The sequence below is a fragment of the Carassius gibelio genome, chromosome B16 (assembly GCF_023724105.1).
Source record: "Carassius gibelio isolate Cgi1373 ecotype wild population from Czech Republic chromosome B16, carGib1.2-hapl.c, whole genome shotgun sequence".
NCBI lineage: Eukaryota > Metazoa > Chordata > Actinopteri > Cypriniformes > Cyprinidae > Carassius > Carassius gibelio.
The window spans coordinates 2,322,412-2,344,239 of NC_068411.1; the positions used below are offsets into that span (position 1 = coordinate 2,322,412).

The 21,828-nt window shown below is 41.7% G+C and overlaps 1 protein-coding gene across 1 annotated transcript in view; it reads right to left on the bottom strand.

Moving 5' to 3' along the window:
* Positions 1-21,477, bottom strand: part of mal2 (mal, T cell differentiation protein 2) — a 58,341-nt gene extending 36,864 nt beyond the window's left edge. The window contains exons 1-2 of the mRNA XM_052577917.1: positions 21,277-21,477; positions 20,660-20,830 (exon numbers count right to left, since the gene is read on the bottom strand). Coding sequence (XP_052433877.1) covers positions 20,660-20,830; positions 21,277-21,390 — 285 coding nt within the window. The 5' untranslated portion in view covers positions 21,391-21,477. The remainder of the gene's footprint in view (positions 1-20,659; positions 20,831-21,276) is intronic.
* Positions 21,478-21,828: the final 351 nt, after the last annotated feature.

The window sequence follows — 21,828 nt, forward strand, 5'->3', positions numbered from 1 at the left end:
TTAGGTTCCTGAGGGGTGCCAGAAGGTTACATCCTCCTATGTCTTGTAAGTCTTATTTACTGTTGTCTGTCCAGTATCAGTAGACTACGATGCCTAAGTCTAAAGCTAAGACGAGACATTTGAAGGGTGAAACCAAATCGCGCTATAAACTGTGTGTTCCTCCATGCCAGCGCTACATCACGGCTGGGGACACACATGATTTATGCGTGGTTTGCCTGGGATCGGAGCATGCTGAGTCGGCTCTCGGCCGACTGCCCGCATTGTGAACGATTGCCAATGCAGGCGCTTCGATCCCGGAGGGCTCTCTTCGAGGAGGGAGCCTTCGCCAGCGTTCCCCGCGGCTCTGGCCCCGCTTCTGCTGAGGCAGAGCGGCTGCTGCACTCGTGGGGTTCGCAGGTAGATCTGGCAGAGGGAATGGAGACAGGCACGTCCTTATCTCCTTCCTCATCTGCTAGATCTGGCGCCCAAACCCTGGGATCGGAAGCACGCTCGTCGGTTTCTTCCGCCCAGGGCGAGGGGTCGACACTCCACCTCTCTTCGTCCTCGAGGGAACGAGACGCTGCGTCGATCGCATTTGGGGAACGCCTTTGGCAAGAACAACTCTGAATATCGTGTGCAATCAGTTCAATGGAAGAGCGTGACGTCACGGACGGGGTGACGTAGCAACCAGGAAGCTATAAAGGCACGTGCCACGCAGCTGGCTTCAGCTTCGAGTAGGGAAGCAAGCGCAGGCAGGAGTGCCGGGAGTATGGCTCGGCGACGCAGCGTCTCGTTCCCTCGAGGAACTAGGGTTATATACGTAAACTAGGGACGTTCCTCTTCGGGAACTCGAGCTGCGTCGATCGCATTTGGGGAACGATGTGCCAACGCTGCCAGACTACCAAACCCCTGCCTAGTGTGTATCCGTAGAGCACAGCTTAGGACGAGAGGACAGAAGAGCCAGGAGCGGCTCGCATATCGAGATTGTAAAATCTGGCAAATGTAGAGGGCGTGGACCACCCCGCAGCGTTGCAGATGTCCAAGAGGGACACACCTGCCAGGAAGGCCTTAGAGGCAGCCATACTCCGCGTAGAGTGAGCCTTGGCTCCCAAAGGAAGGGGAAGACCAGAGGACTCATATGACTCGTTGATAGCCTCGACTATCCAACGGCTAAGGGTCTGCTTAGAGGCAGGAGAACCCCTGTTAGTAGGACCGTAGCATACAAGCAATTGGTCGGATTTTCTCCACAGGGCAGCTCTGTGGACGTATGCGTCCAGTGCTCGCACTGGACACATACAATTTAGCTTCACCTGGTCTGGCTCCCGAAAGGGAGGAGGACAGAAGGCCTGCAGTACGACAGGTTGTGGTGTGACAGAGGGAACTTTAGGAATATAACCCGCTCGAGGGTAAAGAAATGCTTTGGCCATACCTGGGGCAAAGTCTAGATAATTAGGGGCCACCGAGAGGGCCTGGAGATCTCCAACTCTCTTTAGAGAAGTAATAGCCAATAATAGGGCAGTCTTAAGTGTCAGATGTCTGTCTGATATTTCTTGAATTGGCTCGAATGGAGCTTTGCAGAGAGCCTCTAACACCACAACCAGATCCCATGGGGGAATACGGGACCGTACTGGAGGTCTCAGCCTCAGTGCACCTCGGAGGAAACGTTGAAATAGTGCCTCTGTTCAAATGAAGTGAAATCAAGCCCAAATCTGCTCAAAAGCTTTTCTCTCTATTAGAGAAAGCTGTTTCATTCAGTAATCAGTGCAAATCTTGCCAAACTGAAATATGGTTATGCCATATGAAATACAATGTTTTCTGCAATGCTGTAAGACAGTTTTTAATGTGTTAGAAGTTATATGCACAAAAACTTATGTTAGTACCAACTGGGCAGTTAACGGGGTCAAGGTGGCGATCTCTGCACCATGAAGTGAAGAGTTTCCACTTCAGGGCGTACAGTTTCCTCGTGGAGGGAGCTCTGGATTGGAGTAGGGTCTCAACAACCTCGGTTGAGAGACCAGCTGCTAACAGATGTGCCCCCTCAGGGGCCACACCCACAGCTTCCACAACTCCGGGCGAGGGTGAATTATCTTGCCCTGCGCCTGAGAGAGTAGATCTGTCCTGATCGGAATCTGCCATGGAGAGCCGTCGAGGAGAGAGATCAGATCTGCGAACCATACTCGGCCCGGCCAGAACGGGGCTACTAACAACAGACGGACCCCGTCCCGGCGTACTCTCGCCAGAACTCCCGGGAGCAGAGCGATGGGGGGAAAGGCATACAGACGAAGCCTCGGCCAAGTCTGTGCCATGGCATCTAGTCCCAGTGGAGCTGGGTGAACTAGAGAGAACCAGAGGGGACATTGCGATGTCTCTCGAGTCGCGAAGAGGTCCACCTGAGCTTTGCCAAATATCTGCCATATCTGCTTCACCACCTCGGGATGGAGCATCCATTCCCCGGGCCTTGGCCCCTGTCTCGACAGCATGTCTGCTCCCACATTCAATCGCCCAGGAATATACACTGCTCTTAACGAGAGGAGTTTGCCCTGGGACCACAGGAGGATCTGGTACACCAGCTTGTACAAGGGGCGTGAACGCAGACCCCCCTGGTGATTGATATAAGAGACTACCGCTGTGTTGTCGGTGCGCACTAACACATGACAGCCTCTCAGGTCTGGGAGGAAATATTTTAAAGCTCGATACACTGCTAGCATTTCTAGACAATTGATGTGCCATGTCAGATGGCGACCGCTCCACAGACCGCGGGCAGGGTGGCCACTCATGACCGCACCCCAACCGGTGAGGGACGCATCTGTCGCTAGCGTTACACGGCGACCAAGAGCTCCCAGCACCGGGCCCTGATTCAAGAACCAAGGTTTCTTCCATATGTCTAAGGGACGAAAGCATCGCCGCGTGACCTGAATAGTTCGGAAAGGATTTCCCCTCGGGGAAAACCCCTTGGTCTTGAGCCACCACTGAAGGGGCCTCATGTGCAGGAGACCAAAAGGTATCACGTTGGACGCAGCTGCCATGAGCCCTAACAGTCTCTGAAACTGCTTCACAGTGAGTGACTGGCCTTCTCTGACTCTCTTGACTGATGTGAGGATCGACTCGATCCGAGCAGGAGACATACGTGCCTGCATCGTGGTCGAATCCCATACTACGCCTAGATAGGTGGTTCTCTGAACTGGAGAAAGTACACTCTTCTTGGCATTCAGTCTCAAACCCAGCTCCCCCATGTGTGCGAGAACGACATCTCGATGTCGAACCGCCATCTGCTCTGAATGAGCTAAGATCAACCAATCGTCGATATAATTTAGAATGCGGATGCCCTGCATACGGAGGGGTACCAGAGCCGCATCTACACACTTCGTGAATGTGCGGGGTGAGAGTGCAAGGCCGAATGGAAGTACTCGATATTGATAAGCTTTGCCCCCGAAAGCGAACCTCAGAAACTTCCTGTGTTGTGGAAGGATGGATATGTGGAAGTATGCGTCTTTGAGATCTATCGTGACAAACCAGTCCTCGGATCTGATTTGAGCTACAACCTGTTTGACAGTAAGCATTTTGAACTTCAGTGACATAACTGATCTTAGACGTAGGTCTAAGATCGGACGCAACCCCCCATCCTTCTTTGGAACTATGAAATACCGGCTGTAGAACCCGGATTCCCTGTCTAGAGGAGGGACCACCTCGATGGCCTCCTTCCTTAATAGGGTATTCACTTCTTGTTCCATAACCAGAGCCTGCTGGGGGCCGACGACTGTCGGTGTAACCCCATTGAATTTCGGCGATGGACGGCCGAATTGAATAGCGTAGCCTCTTTCTACTGTGTGCAGGACCCATTGAGAAACATTTGGCAGAAGTTTCCACGCTGCTCGAAAATGTACTAAGGGAATCAGTCTCTCGAGACTGATCTCTGGTGTAAGAGGCCCCCGAAGGGGAGGCGAGCTTCCAAGCTCCGCTACGCTCACGGGCGGAAATAACTGGGAGGGACGCTCGCGGGAGACCGCTGCACCCTGAAACACTGGCAGGGTTGGCAGACCGGCCTCCGGAGGGTACCGGGGAGAGGCGGGCACCGTATACTGAGGTGGGAACCGCTCTGACCCCGTAGGGGCTACCCTCGAGGTCACTGGTAGCATGGCGTCAGGACCTCTTTGTCGAGGACTTCCTAGCTTCGATAATAGTACGAAGGTCAGATTTTAATCTAGGAGCCCCCGACTCAGAGCCTTAGACCCTCGGTCCCGGCGTGGGGGAGCACGAGTGGCGACGCTCTGCTTTTGAGCCTCACGGTATGAGGAGCCTGCTAGTGGCGTGGGTATCTCCCGTCCAGATAACCCACAAGAGCGACGAGGGAGGAAACTCTGGAATGCCGCCGCCTGTTTACGGGCCTCCTGGAACCTGTCGACGACAGTATTGACTGTGTCGCCGAACAGGCCCGAGGCTTGGAGCGGGGCGTCCAGGAGGCAGAACCTGTCACGGTCTTTAATCTGGGACAGGTTCAGCCATAAATGCCTCTCCGCGGCCACCAAGGCTGCCATAGACCGCCCAATTGCGCGAGCGGTCTCTTTGGTGGCGCGGAGGGAGAGATCAGCGGTCCGTCTAAGCTCTGCAATATCGTCGGACTTGATCCCCTCTCCCTCGTCTACATCTCTCAACAGGTCGGCCTGATATGCTTGAAGGACGGCCATGGTGTGAAGGCACGCCCCTGCCTGACCTGCTGCCACATAGCCCTTGCCCACTAACCCTGATGTCGTTCTTAATGCTTTAGTAGGCAAGGCCGGAGCCTTCAGAGACGACGCCGAACCGGGTGACAGATAGCCCGCAAGCGTCTGTTCAACCCGTGGCATCGCTCTGTAACCACGCTCATCGAGCCCTGTCACATTCCCATAATACTGCGAATCAGGGCCGAAAAGACGGGTGGAATATGGGTGTTTCCACGACCTCGCTATCTCATCATGGAGGTCGGGAAAAAAGGGAAGGCTCCGGGCTGGAGGTGGTTGTCTGGGCCTGAGATACCGCTCATCTAATTTACTTCTCTGCGGTTCATGTGATTTTTGTGGGGGCCAGTCTATTTTTAACTTCTCGACTGCGCGAGTAACCACCTCCAGCAGCTCCTCATACTGGGGCGAAAGGGGTGGCGAATCCCTGCCAACTGTCTCCACATCCACCTCTTGATCATTGAAGTCCTAACATAAGTTTTTGTGCATATAACTTCTAACACATTAAAAACTGACTTACAGCATTGCAGAAAACATTGTATTTCATATGGCATAACCATATTTCAGTTTGGCAAGATTTGCACTGATTAATGAATGAAACAGCTTTCTCTAATAGAGAGAAAAGCTTTTGAGCAGATTTGGGCTTGATTTCACTTCATTTGAACAGAGGCACTATTTCAACATTACTGGACTCAGAAAGCTGTAAACTGACAATCTTGATCATTGAAGTCCTAACATAAGTTTTTATGCATATAACTTCTAACACATTAAAAACTGTCTTACAGCATTGCAGAAAACATTGTATTTCATAAGGCATAAGCATCTTTCAGTTTGGCAATATTTGCACTGAATACTGAATGAAACAGCTTTCTCTAATAGAGAGAAAAGCTTTTGAGCAGATTTGGGCTAGATTTCACTTCATTTGAACAGAGGCACTATTTCAGCATTACTGGACTCAGAAAGCTGTAAACTGACAATCTTGATCATTGAAGTCCTAACATAAGTTGTTGTGCATATAACTTCTAACACATTAAAAACTGTCTTACAGCATTGCAGAAAACATTGTATTTCATAAGGCATAAGCATCTTTCAGTTTGGCAAGACTTGCACTGAATACTGAATGAAACAGCTTTCTCTACTAGAGAGAAAAGCTTTTGAGCAGATTTGGGCTTGATTTCACTTCATTTGAACAGATGCACTATTTCAACATTACTGGACTCAGAAAGCTGTAAACTGACAATCTTGATCATTGAAGTCCTAACATATGTTTTTGTGCATATAACTTCTAACACATTAAAAACTGTCTTACAGCATTGCAGAAAACATTGTATTTCATAAGGCATGAGCATCATTCAGTTTGGCAAGATTTGCACTGAATACTGAATGAAACAGCTTTCTCTACTAGAGAGAAAAGCTTTTGAGCAGATTTGGGCTTGATTTCACTTCATTTGAGCAGAGGCACTATTTCAACATTACTGGACTCAGAAAGCTGTAAACTGACAATCTTGATCATTGAAGTCCTAACATAAGTTTTTGTGCATATAACTTCTAACACATTAAAAACTGTCTTACAGCATTGCAGCAAACATTGTATTTCATATGGCATAAGCATCTTTCAGTTTGGCAAGATTTGCACTGAATACTGAATGAAACAGCTTTCTCTATTAGAGAGACAAGCTTTTGAGCAGATTTGGGCTAGATTTCACTTCATTTGAACAGAGGCACTATTTCAACATTACTGGACTCAGAAAGCTGTAAACTGACAATCTTGATCATTGAAGTCCTAACATAAGTTTTTGTGCATTTAACTTCTAACACATTAAAAACTGTCTTACAGCATTGCAGAAAACATTGTATTTCATAAGGCATAAGCATCTTTCAGTTTGGCAAGATTTGCACTGAATACTGAATGAAACAGCTTTCTCTAATAGAGAGAAAAGCTTTTGAGCAGATTTGGGCTTGATTTCACTTCATTTGAACAGAGGCACTATTTCAACATTACTGGACTCAGAAAGCTGTAAACTGACAATCTTGATCATTGAAGTCCTAACATAAGTTTTTGTGCATATAACTTCTAACACATTAAAAACTGTCTTACAGCATTGCAGAAAACATTGTATTTCATAAGGCATAATCATCTTTCAGTTTGGCAAGATTTGCACTGAATACTGAATGAAACAGCTTTCTCTAATAGAGAGAAAAGCTTTTGAGCAGATTTGGGCTTGATTTCACTTCATTTGAACAGAGGCACTATTTCAACATTACTGGACTCAGAAAGCTGTAAACTGACAATCTTGATCTTTGAGGTCCTAACATAAGTTTTTGTGCATATAACTTCTAACACATTAAAAACTATCTTACAGCATTGCAGCAAACATTGTATTTCATATGGCATAAGCATCTTTCAGTTTGGCAAGATTTGCACTGAATACTGAATGAAACAGCTTTCTCTATTAGAGAGACAAGCTTTTGAGCAGATTTGGGCTAGATTTCACTTCATTTGAACAGAGGCACTATTTCAACATTACTGGACTCAGAAAGCTGTAAACTGACAATCTTGATCATTGAAGTCCTAACATAATTTTTTGTGCATATAACTTCTAACACATTAAAAACTGTCTTACAGCATTGCAGAAAACATTGTACTTCATAAGGCATAAGCTTGTTTCAGTTTGGCAAGATTTGCACTGAATATTGAATGAAACAGCTTTATCTAATAGAGAGAAAAGCTTTTGAGCAGATTTGGGCTTGATTTCACTTCATTTCAACAGAAACACTATTTCAGCATTACTGGACTCAGAAAGCTGTAAACTGACAATCTTGATCATTGAAGTCCTAACATTAGTTTTTGTGCATATAACTTCTAACACATTAAAAACTGTCTTACAGCATTGCAGAAAACATTGTACTTCATAAGACATAAGCTTGTTTCAGTTTGGCAAGATTTGCACTGAATACTGAATGAAACAGCTTTATCTAATAGAGAGAAAAGCTTTTGAGCAGATTTGGGCTTGATTTCACTTCATTTCAACAGAAACACTATTTCAGCATTACTGGACTCAGAAAGCTGTAAACTGACAATCTTGATCATTGAAGTCCTAACATAAGTTTTTGTGCATATAACTTCTAACACATTAAAAACTGTCTTACAGCATTGCAGAAAACATTGTACTTCATAAGACATAAGCTTGTTTCAGTTTGGAAAGATTTGCACTGAATACTGAATGAAACAGCTTTATCTAATAGAGAGAAAAGCTTTTGAGCAGATTTGGGCTAGATTTCACTTCATTTGAACAGAGGCACTATTTCAACATTACTGGACTCAGAAAGCTGTAAACTGACAATCTTGATCATTGAAGTCCTAACATAATTTTTTGTGCATATAACTTCTAACACATTAAAAACTGTCTTACAGCATTGCAGAAAACATTGTACTTCATAAGGCATAAGCTTGTTTCAGTTTGGCAAGATTTGCACTGAATATTGAATGAAACAGCTTTATCTAATAGAGAGAAAAGCTTTTGAGCAGATTTGGGCTTGATTTCACTTCATTTCAACAGAAACACTATTTCAGCATTACTGGACTCAGAAAGCTGTAAACTGACAATCTTGATCATTGAAGTCCTAACATTAGTTTTTGTGCATATAACTTCTAACACATTAAAAACTGTCTTACAGCATTGCAGAAAACATTGTACTTCATAAGACATAAGCTTGTTTCAGTTTGGCAAGATTTGCACTGAATACTGAATGAAACAGCTTTATCTAATAGAGAGAAAAGCTTTTGAGCAGATTTGGGCTTGATTTCACTTCATTTCAACAGAAACACTATTTCAGCATTACTGGACTCAGAAAGCTGTAAACTGACAATCTTGATCATTGAAGTCCTAACATAAGTTTTTGTGCATATAACTTCTAACACATTAAAAACTGTCTTACAGCATTGCAGAAAACATTGTACTTCATAAGACATAAGCTTGTTTCAGTTTGGAAAGATTTGCACTGAATACTGAATGAAACAGCTTTATCTAATAGAGAGAAAAGCTTTTGAGCAGACTTGGGCTTGATTTCACTTCATTTCAACAGAAACACTATTTCAGCATTACTGGACTCAGAAAGCTGTAAACTGACAATCTTGATCATTGCAGTCCTAACATTAGTTTTTGTGTATATAACTTCTAACACATTAAAAACTGTCTTACAGCATTGCAGAAAACATTTTATTTCATAAGACATAAGCATGTTTCAGTTTGGCAAGATTTGCACTGAATACTGAATGAAACAGCTTTATCTAATAGAGAGAAAAGCTATTGAGCAGATTTGGGCTTGATTTCACTTCATTTGAACAGAAACACTATTTCAGCATTACTGGACTCAGAAAGCTGTAAACTGACAATCTCGATCATTGAAGTCCTAACATTAGTTTTTGTGCATATAACTTCTAACGCATTAAAAACTGTCTTACAGCATTGCAGAAAACATTGTACTTCATAAGGCATAAGCTTGTTTCAGTTTGGCAAGATTTGCACTGAATACTGAATGAAACAGCTTTATCTAATAGAGAGAAAAGCTTTTGAGCAGATTTGGGCTTGATTTCACTTCATTTCAACAGAAACACTATTTCAGCATTACTGGACTCAGAAAGCTGTAAACTGACAATCTTGATCATTGAAGTCCTAACATAAGTTTTTGTGCATATAACTTCTAACACATTAAAAGCTGTCTTACAGCATTGCAGAAAACATTGTACTTCATAAGACATAGGCTTGTTTCAGTTTGGCAAGATTTGCACTGAATACTGAATGAAACAGCTTTATCTAATAGAGAGAAAAGCTTTTGAGCAGATTTGGGCTTGATTTCACTTCATTTCAACAGAAACACTATTTCAGCATTACTGGACTCAGAAAGCTGTAAACTGACAATCTTGATCATTGAAGTCCTAACATTAGTTTTTGTGCATATAACTTCTAACACATTAAAAACTGTCTTACAGCATTGCAGAAAACATTGTACTTCATAAGACATAAGCTTGTTTCAGTTTGGCAAGATTTGCACTGAATACTGAATGAAACAGCTTTATCTAATAGAGAGAAAAGCTTTTGAGCAGATTTGGGCTTGATTTCACTTCATTTCAACAGAAACACTATTTCAGCATTACTGGACTCAGAAAGCTGTAAACTGACAATCTTGATCATTGAAGTCCTAACATAAGTTTTTGTGCATATAACTTCTAACACATTAAAAACTGTCTTACAGCATTGCAGAAAACATTGTACTTCATAAGACATAAGCTTGTTTCAGTTTGGCAAGATTTGCACTGAATACTGAATGAAACAGCTTTATCTAATAGAGAGAAAAGCTTTTGAGCAGACTTGGGCTTGATTTCACTTCATTTCAACAGAAACACTATTTCAGCATTACTGGACTCAGAAAGCTGTAAACTGACAATCTTGATCATTGAAGTCCTAACATTAGTTTTTGTGCATATAACTTCTAACACATTAAAAACTGTCTTACAGCATTGCAGCAAACATTGTATTTCATATGGCATAAGCATCTTTCAGTTTGGCAAGATTTGCACTGAATACTGAATGAAACAGCTTTCTCTATTAGAGAGACAAGCTTTTGAGCAGATTTGGGCTAGATTTCACTTCATTTGAACAGAGGCACTATTTCAACATTACTGGACTCAGAAAGCTGTAAACTGACAATCTTGATCATTGAAGTCCTAACATAATTTTTTGTGCATATAACTTCTAACACATTAAAAACTGTCTTACAGCATTGCAGAAAACATTGTACTTCATAAGGCATAAGCTTGTTTCAGTTTGGCAAGATTTGCACTGAATATTGAATGAAACAGCTTTATCTAATAGAGAGAAAAGCTTTTGAGCAGATTTGGGCTTGATTTCACTTCATTTCAACAGAAACACTATTTCAGCATTACTGGACTCAGAAAGCTGTAAACTGACAATCTTGATCATTGAAGTCCTAACATTAGTTTTTGTGCATATAACTTCTAACACATTAAAAACTGTCTTACAGCATTGCAGAAAACATTGTACTTCATAAGACATAAGCTTGTTTCAGTTTGGCAAGATTTGCACTGAATACTGAATGAAACAGCTTTATCTAATAGAGAGAAAAGCTTTTGAGCAGATTTGGGCTTGATTTCACTTCATTTCAACAGAAACACTATTTCAGCATTACTGGACTCAGAAAGCTGTAAACTGACAATCTTGATCATTGAAGTCCTAACATAAGTTTTTGTGCATATAACTTCTAACACATTAAAAACTGTCTTACAGCATTGCAGAAAACATTGTACTTCATAAGACATAAGCTTGTTTCAGTTTGGAAAGATTTGCACTGAATACTGAATGAAACAGCTTTATCTAATAGAGAGAAAAGCTTTTGAGCAGATTTGGGCTAGATTTCACTTCATTTGAACAGAGGCACTATTTCAACATTACTGGACTCAGAAAGCTGTAAACTGACAATCTTGATCATTGAAGTCCTAACATAATTTTTTGTGCATATAACTTCTAACACATTAAAAACTGTCTTACAGCATTGCAGAAAACATTGTACTTCATAAGGCATAAGCTTGTTTCAGTTTGGCAAGATTTGCACTGAATATTGAATGAAACAGCTTTATCTAATAGAGAGAAAAGCTTTTGAGCAGATTTGGGCTTGATTTCACTTCATTTCAACAGAAACACTATTTCAGCATTACTGGACTCAGAAAGCTGTAAACTGACAATCTTGATCATTGAAGTCCTAACATTAGTTTTTGTGCATATAACTTCTAACACATTAAAAACTGTCTTACAGCATTGCAGAAAACATTGTACTTCATAAGACATAAGCTTGTTTCAGTTTGGCAAGATTTGCACTGAATACTGAATGAAACAGCTTTATCTAATAGAGAGAAAAGCTTTTGAGCAGATTTGGGCTTGATTTCACTTCATTTCAACAGAAACACTATTTCAGCATTACTGGACTCAGAAAGCTGTAAACTGACAATCTTGATCATTGAAGTCCTAACATAAGTTTTTGTGCATATAACTTCTAACACATTAAAAACTGTCTTACAGCATTGCAGAAAACATTGTACTTCATAAGACATAAGCTTGTTTCAGTTTGGAAAGATTTGCACTGAATACTGAATGAAACAGCTTTATCTAATAGAGAGAAAAGCTTTTGAGCAGACTTGGGCTTGATTTCACTTCATTTCAACAGAAACACTATTTCAGCATTACTGGACTCAGAAAGCTGTAAACTGACAATCTTGATCATTGCAGTCCTAACATTAGTTTTTGTGTATATAACTTCTAACACATTAAAAACTGTCTTACAGCATTGCAGAAAACATTTTATTTCATAAGACATAAGCATGTTTCAGTTTGGCAAGATTTGCACTGAATACTGAATGAAACAGCTTTATCTAATAGAGAGAAAAGCTATTGAGCAGATTTGGGCTTGATTTCACTTCATTTGAACAGAAACACTATTTCAGCATTACTGGACTCAGAAAGCTGTAAACTGACAATCTCGATCATTGAAGTCCTAACATTAGTTTTTGTGCATATAACTTCTAACGCATTAAAAACTGTCTTACAGCATTGCAGAAAACATTGTACTTCATAAGGCATAAGCTTGTTTCAGTTTGGCAAGATTTGCACTGAATACTGAATGAAACAGCTTTATCTAATAGAGAGAAAAGCTTTTGAGCAGATTTGGGCTTGATTTCACTTCATTTCAACAGAAACACTATTTCAGCATTACTGGACTCAGAAAGCTGTAAACTGACAATCTTGATCATTGAAGTCCTAACATAAGTTTTTGTGCATATAACTTCTAACACATTAAAAGCTGTCTTACAGCATTGCAGAAAACATTGTACTTCATAAGACATAGGCTTGTTTCAGTTTGGCAAGATTTGCACTGAATACTGAATGAAACAGCTTTATCTAATAGAGAGAAAAGCTTTTGAGCAGATTTGGGCTTGATTTCACTTCATTTCAACAGAAACACTATTTCAGCATTACTGGACTCAGAAAGCTGTAAACTGACAATCTTGATCATTGAAGTCCTAACATTAGTTTTTGTGCATATAACTTCTAACACATTAAAAACTGTCTTACAGCATTGCAGAAAACATTGTACTTCATAAGACATAAGCTTGTTTCAGTTTGGCAAGATTTGCACTGAATACTGAATGAAACAGCTTTATCTAATAGAGAGAAAAGCTTTTGAGCAGATTTGGGCTTGATTTCACTTCATTTCAACAGAAACACTATTTCAGCATTACTGGACTCAGAAAGCTGTAAACTGACAATCTTGATCATTGAAGTCCTAACATAAGTTTTTGTGCATATAACTTCTAACACATTAAAAACTGTCTTACAGCATTGCAGAAAACATTGTACTTCATAAGACATAAGCTTGTTTCAGTTTGGCAAGATTTGCACTGAATACTGAATGAAACAGCTTTATCTAATAGAGAGAAAAGCTTTTGAGCAGACTTGGGCTTGATTTCACTTCATTTCAACAGAAACACTATTTCAGCATTACTGGACTCAGAAAGCTGTAAACTGACAATCTTGATCATTGAAGTCCTAACATTAGTTTTTGTGCATATAACTTCTAACACATTAAAAACTGTCTTACAGCATTGCAGAAAACATTGTACTTCATAAGACATAAGCTTGTTTCAGTTTGGCAAGATTTGCACTGAATACTGAATGAAACAGCTTTATCTAATAGAGAGAAAAGCTTTTGAGCAGATTTGGGCTTGATTTCACTTCATTTCAACAGAAACACTATTTCAGCATTACTGGACTCAGAAAGCTGTAAACTGACAATCTCGATCATTGCAGAAAACATTGTACTTCATAAGGCATAAGCTTGTTTCAGTTTGGCAAGATTTGCACTGAATACTGAATGAAACAGCTTTATCTAATAGAGAGAAAAGCTCTCTATCGAAAACGAAACCTGCAAGCGCTGCCCCTGGAGGAGGCAGATCCAGCCTTGTCGTTGCTGTGTCCCGTAAGAGCGCTTCGCATATACGTGGACCGCACCCAGAGCTTCAGAAGCTCTGAGCAGCTCCTGGTCTGCTTTGGAGGTCAGCAGAAGGGGAAGGCTGTCTCTAAGCAGAGGTTGGCCCACTGGATAGTGGACGCCATCGCCTTGGCTTACCATTCCCAAGGCGAGCCGTGCCCCCTGGGGGTGAGGGCCCACTCCACACGGAGTGTGGCCTCCTCCTATGCGTTGGCGCACGGCGCCTCTCTGGCAGACATCTGTCGAGCTGCGGGCTGGGCGACACCTAACACCTTTGCGAGGTTTTACAACCTCCGTGTAGAGCCAGTTTGTTCCCGTGTGTTAGGTAATAGGTAATTGGCGGGAAGGGCTGGCTGGGTGTCTCGCTTGCTGCGCCATTCCCCCTAACACGGGGATGTGAGCGCCTTCTTCTCCCAGTAGAGTTCCCCGGTTGGCGTACCCTGGTCGAGCATCCTCCAGCACCCTCGACGTCAGACTTGGCGGAGCAGTCTGTCGCCAGGCCCAGTACTGGCGTTAGCATGCCCGGAGCCCGGTCAGCCCCTGTACTGGGCTAGGTGTCCATATGGCTGGGTTCCCTACGGGTAATCCCATATGTGTATTCTACCACGGTAAGGTTTCCCTCTTGGCAAACCCGTGTCTTCCCTTGACAGATCGTTCTGTCAGTCTCTTCTGGCAGCCGTTCCATCCCTACTCCAAGGTAGGACCTGCCTCAGAAACCCCTTCCATATGTAGTACTGCCCCCTGGGTCAGTCGATATCGGTATATCCACATGTCACCTCCCTACTGGTAGGATGTGGTCTCCGTAGCGACCTTTTCCTAAAGGCTCGCTTCCCCATTGTCTTGCCAGCTGAAAGAACAAATAGGGAAGATTTGAAGCAATCTTTCACTGAAGGTTGGAATCCCTTCCATTTACTTTATGTGGGCGGAACAGCAGCATGGCCTTCTCCAGCAGCGATGTACTCACCCTTTGGCCCCTTCGGTACCAAGGTCAGTGAATTTGCGCTGGGGCTTTGGGAAGGTTACGACCTTAAGCGTAGCTTTTGTGGCACGCCAAGGCTTGTCAACAATTGCAGCGCCTCAGGGTTGTGACGAGGTTCAGGCTATGGCGTTTTCCATAGGACCCCATTTGTCGGTCGACATAACTCGTAGTGACCGACAGATAGGGAACGTCTCGGTTACGTATGTAACCCTCGTTCCCTGATGGAGACGTTATGTCCCCATGCCACAACCTTGAACCATTCGCTGTTGCCGGGACACGTTCTCGGCTCCTCAGCGTAAAACCTAATGAGTGGATGCACCTGTCGCCCTATTTATACCCGTTGGCACGGGGAGTGGCTCTGGTGTGTTAATCCACTTGCCAATTTCATTGTCGTTTTCTCTTAAAATCAGAGATGATTGGCCTCCCAAGTGAGACCCCATTTGTCGGTCGACATAACTTCTCCGTTCCCTCCATCAGGGAGCGAGGGTTACGTACGTAACCGAGACGTTCTTGGTTGTTGCAGTAAAGGGTGGCACAACCAGTTATTAGATTTAGGGTGCGATTACTTTTTCAAAGTGCCAGGCAGGTTTAGACAGCTTTTTTCACTTAATAAATGAAATAATTATTTAAAAACTTTATTTTGTATTTTCTCTGGTTATATTTGTGTAATATTAACATTTGTTGGATGATCTAAATCATTAAAGTATGACCAAAAAAAAAAAAAAAGGGGAAGGGAAGGGGCAAAAACTTTTTCACACCAATGTAATTGATAAACAGATATGCCAGTACTTTGTGAATTGTGAAATTAATAAATTCTTTCCTAAATGTAAGGTGGTACAGAATCCACAGTTTTTTGTTGTTGTTGTTGTTGTTGTTGTTTTTTTTTGGTTAAGAAAAATATTTATTTATAAACATATAAATTTAATATCATGAAAAAATTATTAACTAGATTAATTACATGTAAAGTAAAACATTTCAAACATTTTTTTTTTTTGATGATTGCTTACATGAAGCTCATGAAAGTCAAAAATCCAGTATCTCAAAATATTTGAATATAATTAAGATCAGTATTAATTATAAAACAAAGGATTTGCAAAACATAAAAGTTTAAGTTCTTTGAAGTATGTTATTTCTGCACTCAATACTTGGCCAGGGCTCCTTTAACATAAATTACAGCATCAATGAGGTGTGGCATGGAAGCGATAGGCCTATGGCACTGCTGAGGCACTATTGAGCCCTCACCTCGTCTATATTGCTGGGTTGACTGTTTCTCATATTTATCTTGAGAATATCCCATAGATTCAATATGGTGTCCAGTTCAGCCATGTTGGCTGGCCAATCGAGCACAGTTATATCATGGTCAGCAAACCAAGTGGTTTTGGGACTGTGGGCAGGTATTACAGTCCTGTTGGAAAAGGAAATCATAATCTCCATAAAGCTTGTCAGTAGATGGAAGCATAAAGTGTTCCAAAATCTCCTGGTAGATGGCGGCATTGACTTTGGACTTGATAAAACACAATGGACCAACACCAGCAGACGTCATGGCACCCCAAATCATCCCTGACTACGGAAACTTCACACTGGACTTCAAGCAGCTTGGATTCTGTGCCTCCCCATTCTTCCTTCAGACCTTGATTTCCAAATGAAATGCAAAATTAGATTGTATCTGAAAAAAGAACTTTGGACCACTGAGCAACATTCCAATTATTTTTCTCCTTAGTCCAGGTAAGATCCTTCTGATATTGTTTCTGTTTCAGTGGCTTGGTCGCCCTTTTCCTGAAGACATCTGATCTTGGTGATTCTTGATGCACTGGGTCCAGCTTGAGTCCACTCCTCGTGAAGCTCTCCAAAGTGTTTGGACTGGCTTTGCTTGACTATATTCTCAAGCTGGTGGTCATCCCTGTTGCTTGTGCACCTTTTCCTACCCAATTTTTTCCTTCCAGCCAACTTTGCGTTTAATATGGTTTGATGCAGCACTATGTTCAGCAACTCCTTTCAGTAATGACCTTCTGTGACTTATCCTCTTTGTGGAGGGTGTCAGTGATTGTCTTCTAGACCATTGCCAAGTCAGCATTCTTCCCTATTATTGTGGTTTCAAAGATCAAGAGATACCTGGAATTTACATTTTCAAATATTTTGATACATTGGATTTTTTTACTTTCATGAGCTGTAAGCGCTAATCATCCATATATATATATATATTTGTGTGTTTGTAAGTGTAGTGGCAAACATTGTTAGAGCACCAGTATTTTCACCATCTGAACATGGTTTTAAGTACGTTATTTCTATGTTTTTCTACTGTAGTGTGTCAGTAGGAAATATCCGTGTACATTTCAAAATATTCATTTTGCAATTAATTGTGATACAGCCAGTGCTCCACACAGAGATATGATCTCATCATGATCCAGTCTGTCTGGAATTACATGAAGAAACAGACTAAGACTAAACTAAGACTAAATTTGGCGCCTAAACTCTGGAATAACCTACCTAACATTGTTTCGGGAGGCAGACACACTCTTGCAGTTTAAATCTAGATTAAAGACCCATCTCTTTAACCTGGCTTACACATAACATACTAATATGCTTTTAATATCCAAAATCCGTTAAAGGATTTTTAGGCTGCATTAATTAGGTAAACCGGAACCGGGAACACTTCCCATACCACCCGAGGTACTTGCTTCATCATTAGAAGAATGGCATCTACGCTAATATTACTCTGTTTCTCTTTTATTCCAAGGACACCGTAGCCACCAGATCCAGTCTGTATCCAGATCAGAGGGTCATTGCAGTCTCCCGGATCCAGTACGTATCCAGACCAGATGGTGGATCAGCAACCAGAAAGGACCTCTACATCCCTGAAAGACAGCGGAGACCAGGACAACTAGAGCCCCAGATACAGATCCCATGTAAAGATCTTGTGTCACGCTGTCTAGTCTCTGTTTCCCTGGGTGTCCACTAGTAGGCACTAGAATTCCTCTAGTCTTGTCCTGTCATCACAGTAATTGCACTCCTGTTAATTACACCAGGGACAGTCACTTTATTGTCATTACCCTCCCTATAAATACCATTCTTTTCCTGTTGTTTGTATGGAGTCCTTACCCTTCATGTATCCAGCATTCTTGTTCCTCGAGATTCTTCCCAGTCTGCCCGTCCTCCGAGTCCTCTCCTTTTGTTTGTTTATTTTGGACTGTCTTTTTGGTGTTGACCTTTGCTTCTTTCTGTCTACGATTTGGATTACCCTATAATAAAGACATCTGCATTTGGATCTCTCGCTCTCCCTGTGTCTCTCTGGATACACAATCGCCACAGAAGGATTCCATCTCTGAGATCCAGCGGTATGTCTTTTCATATTTCCTCCCCCGTCACCGAGTGGGAGAAGAATGGTTTCGAAGGTACCCGCCTAGTTTCGTAGGTCGCTCAGGAATGAGTGGTCGAGAGGAGGTCCGGCATCACTCTCCACTATGGCCCCCAGTCGACCCTGGGTTCGGGAGGAACGGATGGGAGCCGCCGTCTCACCATTGTGGACGGAGAGGGGAAAGGAGGTGCAAGTCTGCCGAGCCAGCACCGCTGCACAAGATGGCCGCCAGTCCAGTGCCGCTGCACAAGATTGCCGCTAACCCAGCGCCGCTGCGCAGAATGGCCGCCGACCCAGCGCCATTGCACAGGATGACCGCCAACCCAGCACCACGAGGCAAGATGGAAGCCAGCCCAACACCACAGCACAAGATGGCCGCCAGCTCAGCGCCATGAGGCAAGATGGATGCCAGCCCAGCGCCAGAGCACAAGATGGCCGCCAGCCCGGAGCCACTGCACAGAATGGCTGCCGGCCCAGCACCACTGCCCATGATGGCCGCAGGTCCAGAGACACTGCACAAGATGGCCGTCAGCCCAGCGTCACGAGGCAAGATGGACGCCAGCACAGCGCCACAGCACAAAGTGGTCACCAGCCCAGCGACATTCTGTCACCGATGGAGTTTTGGTTCCTTGCCGCTGTCGTCCCTGGTTTACTTAGTTGGGGTCACTTCATCTACAGCGATATCGTTTACTTGATTGCAAATAAATGCACAGACACTATTTAAACTGAACAGAGATGACATCACTGAATTCAATGATGAACTGCCTTTATCTGTCATTTTGCATTATTGACACACTGTTTTCCTAATAAATGTTGTTCAGTTGCTTTGACGCAATGTATTTTGTTTAAAGAGCTATATAAATAAAGGTGACTTGACTTGACTAAATCCAGAAGAACTGTGGCAACGTCACCCAAGATGCTTAAAGAGACCAACCTGCAAGCTACAGTACTGTCAAAAGTTTTAGGAATTTGTGTAAAAGTGCTGTAAAATGAGGATGTTAAATCCAACGTTTGACTTGACCATCTTTTGTGACAGCAAGCAGCTTGTGCATAGTTTTCAGGAAGCTTTGCAGGTGGTTTCTTGAAACTTCTTGGATACATTGCCACATTTCTTCTGGATTTAGCCTGTATCAGTTTGTTCTGTTTCTTACATTTACATTTACATTTATTCATTTAGCAGACGCTTTTATCCAAATCAAAGCAATCAAAAACAACAAAAAGAGCAATGATATATAAGTGCTATAACAAGTCTCAGGTTAACACAGTACATGTAGCATGGGCTTTTAAATAATATAATAGATGCAAAGAACACAGATAGAATAAAAAAAGAATAGAGCAAGCTAGTGTTAGAGGTCTTTACACACAAACACACACACACACACACACACACACACTCATTCACAATTGCATAATAAATGAAAAGAAAATACAATACAAAAAGATTAGAAAGGTAGTTAGATTTTTTTTAAGAATATAATTAGAATAGTGAGTGTTAAAGTTAGAGTGTCAAATAAAGATGGAAGAGATGGGTTTTAAGCTGATTCTTGAAGATGGCTAAGGACTCAGCTGCTCTGATTGAGTTGGGGAGGTAATTCCACCAGGAGGGAACATTTAATTTAAAAGTCAGTAAAGTGACTTTGTGCTTCTTTGGGATGGCACAATCAAGCGACGTTCATTTGCAAAACGCAAGTTTCTAGAGGGCACATAAGTCTGAAGTAACAAATTTAGGTAAATGGGTGCAGAGCCAGTGGTAGTTTTGTAGGCAAACATCAATGCCTTGAATTTTATGTGAGCAGCTATTGGAAGCCAGTGCAAATTGATAAACAGAGGTGTGACGTGTATTCTTTCTTTCGTGTATTTGTTTCTTCATGTCATTCCAGACAGACTGGATGATGATGAAATCAGATTTCTGTGTGGCTGTTGTCAGACTCCTTGTGCAAACAAAAATCTTACTGGATCATTACAATTAATAGCAAAATGAATGTTTGGAAATGTAAACTGATATTTTCTACTGACAAACCACAGCCAAAGATAAATAACTTAAAACCATTTTTAGATGGTGAAAATACTGGTGTTCTAATATGTTTGGCTAATATGTTAGACATTGCAATTCATGTAATGGATTCAAAATGGATTTTCATATTTTCTTGATCTTGGACAGAATCAGGATCTATAAAAATACATTATGTACATAAATGCAATTTAAAAAGAAAAGAAAAGAAAAAAATAAACATTACAGGCATAATAAAAGGTATAGTTTTAAATATGGTTTAAAGTGACCTTCACATTACAAAAATAAAGATCTGTTAATTTTAATAATAATGAATATATTGGGATATATAATGATCTCGAACAAATGCAAATACTCCAACCTATCTAAAAATTTAACTTTCAGTATTGTATTGCATGCACTGGTATTTCCTTTATTACCAACCCTGTGACCTTGAGCCAGGTGCTTAACCCTAAACTGTTCTTGGAAGACTGGCAGTTAGCGTCCAATAATCTACGCTAAAGTGTCCACTCTATGAGTGTGTTAAAATTATTATTTGTAAAGCCATATACACTCACCATGAAATTCCAATCAGTGTTAATCTTGTCAGCCAGGCCCAGGAGAAACAGGGCAAGGTATAGAGATGAACAGATGAACATGGTGACTGAGACAAACATCACCCATCCCTGCAACAATGGCACGGACACATTCGTCGATGCTACTAATATCCACACCAACCCTCCAAACACCTGATTGAAAAATAGTATATATATATATATATATATGAAGCCACTGCATTTTATATAGCATATTAAAATAAGTAAGACCCAAAGATGAAAAATTACTAGATATGTTCAATATTATCATGGGATAAAATCATTGTTTACTTGGCCTAATGTAACCTACAACCCATTAAAAACACCACAGTTTGCTGACAGTTAAGACAGTTTTCTTAATTCAAAGACTTCAAAATGTGTTATGATTAGTGTGTACGAGCATAATAAAATGAAAACTACTATATGCTTTCAGAGTATCAAGTATAAATAATATACTTATAGCCTTATTATTATTGACTTACACATGAAATCAAGGTTTAAGCTACTGTACTGCCATAATCCAACAAATGACACATCTTTGTGAATTATAGAGGTTTAACCCAGAAAGCCTTGAAAAAGTTATAAACAATAACACTTACAATTTCCAAACAAATCAGGGCCCCTGAATATGTCCTCAATATTTCCATTCCAAGGGGTAGAGAAATAGTCGGTGCTGGAAAGGAGGTAGTGGCCGGGTTCGGTGTTTCCGCCATCCTTATTCAACTTGACAAATACAGGTTAAACAAAGGACTAATGCATGGGAGAATCCTGTTTGAGTCATGTATCAGGAACAGGTCTGACAGGTTTGTGGCCACTCCCATCTTGTTAGGTCATTTACCGCTCCCACAGTTGATCCAAACAACAGTGTCTGAGGGCATGCAGACTCAATTACTCTGAATTTTACAGGCTTTATTATTTCAAATGTGCCACAGTTTTTAGTTTAGTTTTAAGTTATCCTTTGTCCACAGTATGATTTTTTTTTTCTTCTGTTTGGCCATGCACAAATAATAACTGAACAGTTTCATAGCTTTGGTTAATAATTACCACATGCTTACTTTCAACATACCTAAGTAAACATTATTGTACACCCTGAATTACTAATAGATAAAATCTCAAAAGTCTTTGTTTGATTTGATCTGAATTGATTCTAG